The 2,185-nt window shown below is 39.4% G+C and overlaps 1 protein-coding gene across 1 annotated transcript; it reads right to left on the bottom strand.

Moving 5' to 3' along the window:
* Nucleotides 1-600: 600 nt before the first annotated feature.
* LOC122071061 lies at nucleotides 601-1,773 on the bottom strand. Its single transcript, XM_042635326.1, has 3 exons — nucleotides 1,713-1,773; nucleotides 1,136-1,605; nucleotides 601-1,026 (listed from the first exon to the last, which is right to left on the bottom strand). The coding sequence occupies exons 1-3, from the start codon at nucleotides 1,771-1,773 to the stop codon at nucleotides 601-603; spliced, it is 957 nt and encodes a 318-aa protein (XP_042491260.1).
* Between the last annotated feature and the right edge of the window lie 412 nt (nucleotides 1,774-2,185).

Here is a 2,185-nt window from a genome sequence, read left to right as displayed (position 1 = left end):
CAGAGACCGAGATATCGGTTTTATGTAATTTTCTTTTGTTTTTTTGCTAAGAATCAGCAAATGTATTGTATTAATAAAGAATCTGAACTATAAAAGAGATTACAAATGAAAACCATTGAGTTACTTTTCCACCTTCGGCATTGCCATCAGCAGAAGAGAAACCCACTCAAAGAAAAGGGGATTTTTTTTTTTTTTTTTTTTTTTTTTTTACAATCTAAACCTGGGTCTCTAGTGAGCATCTCAGACTACATCTACCAAAATAAAATTAGGAGTGTCATCCCAGATAGTTGTTTGCCTTGAAGTAGCAGCATGTTTCGCAAGCTTGTCAGCCACACTATTACCCTCTCGGAAAACATGAGTAATCGACCATATAGTATTTTGAAAGTACCTTTTGTAATATCTTCATTTCTGCTGAAAAAACCAAGGAATTTTGTTATTTTTAATGCAAGACACTATTGATTCTGAATCTCCTTCAATCCATAGGTGGTTGACATTCATATACTTCGCTTGATGAATACCAGCAAAAAGGGCTGCAAACTCTACATAGTAGTTTGTCGTAATCCCTTCATAAATTGCGAAGCTTCTTTTTGGAGTTCCAGTTCAATCACGAATAATTCCTCCAGCTCCTGCACAACCCGGGTTACCTAAAGAACATCCATCGATATTGAGCTTGAAGCAATCCAAAAGGGGGCATTGCCAAATTACTTCAATAATCCTTCTTGGAACAATAGGGGCTATTTTCACTTGAAGCCGTCTTGAGATCAACAACTCTGTCACCGTCTTCACATTGACATCAACCAGAGTAGAGAAGTCCACCAAATCTCTCAGCACTGCCTTGACCACCAACGAATGATGCCTGTGTAAATTTTCAAACCTTCTACTATTTCTTTCCGACCAAATGTGAAAGGGAATAAGAATCACAAGGGCAAGCCAAATCTTGCGAAGAGAGATCACCCTTGCCTTCCTTTCCCACCAAGAAAATAGTTCTTCTATAGAGGGGAAACCATACCACTGAGAATCAAAGAACTGCACCATCTCAAACCACACTTTAGTACTAAAAATCACAGTCCAAGAATAAGTGATGAAGAGACTCCTGATTTCTACAACAAAGCTCGCATCTGGAAACCATTGGCACCTGTTGTCTTGCTACCTTATCATTAGTAGGCAAGCTGTCATGAGCAAACCTCCAACCAAATATGGAGAACCTGGGGAGAAGGCCTTTCATCCATACTAAACGATACCAAGGTTGGATATCATTCTTCACCTTAAGACCTTCCCAACCAGACCATACTGTGCATCGTCTCGACTCCATGAGGGACCACACTCGCTTATCTAGAAAAACAATTGAAGGAAGCTGTTGAACATAGACATTATCCCTAATCACTGCCATTTGTGGAGAAGCAAATAAGGGTAAACACCACAGCCCATCCTCGAAAAAATCTGAAACCATGGCTGAAAGTCTTCTAGGGACTTGAATATCATTAACAATTAGATCTACCACCCTTGAACCCCTCAACCAACGATCATACCAGAATTTTATAGACTGCCCATCTCTCACAATCCATCTATCTGCTTCACCAATAAAACTCCAAATCTTCCTCAGCCCTAGCAGAATTGAAGAAGATATAGAGGATGACTTAAGAGAACCATCAAAAGATACCAAACGACCTCGGAGGAATGCTGCAAAACCCGAAGAGTTTGATTTGATGTACCATCCCAACTTCGCCACAAGGGCCAGATTTTCACTTTTCCATTAACCTCTTCACAATCCATCTATCTGCTTCACCAATAAAACTCCAAATCTTCCTCAGCCCTAGCAGAATTGAAGAAGATATAGAGGATGACTTAAGAGAACCATCAAAAGATACCAAACGACCTCGGAGGAATGCTGCAAAACCCGAAGAGTCTGATTTGATGTACCATCCCAACTTCGCCACAAGGGCCAGATTTTCACTTTTCCATTAACCTCTTAGAGTTATCTTTGGAAATGGATGTGTACAACCGTGAATATATTCCTTTTTATTGTTTTCTTTTGAGCTTTTCTAAAACAGGTGCGTGCTAAAATTATAATTTTGACTTAATATCAGTTGATATACTGATTCAGAAAGGTTTCATGTCTATATGTCTGTCCGATGAAGCAAAGTGAGTACCTGGAAAGATATGGTGACACCAAATCAAATGAGCA

The sequence above is a fragment of the Macadamia integrifolia genome, unplaced genomic scaffold (assembly GCF_013358625.1).
Source record: "Macadamia integrifolia cultivar HAES 741 unplaced genomic scaffold, SCU_Mint_v3 scaffold_185A, whole genome shotgun sequence".
NCBI classification, from domain to species: Eukaryota; Viridiplantae; Streptophyta; class Magnoliopsida; order Proteales; family Proteaceae; genus Macadamia; species Macadamia integrifolia.
The sequence above is the reverse complement of the archived record's forward strand: the minus strand, read 5'-3'. Positions and strand labels throughout refer to the sequence as shown.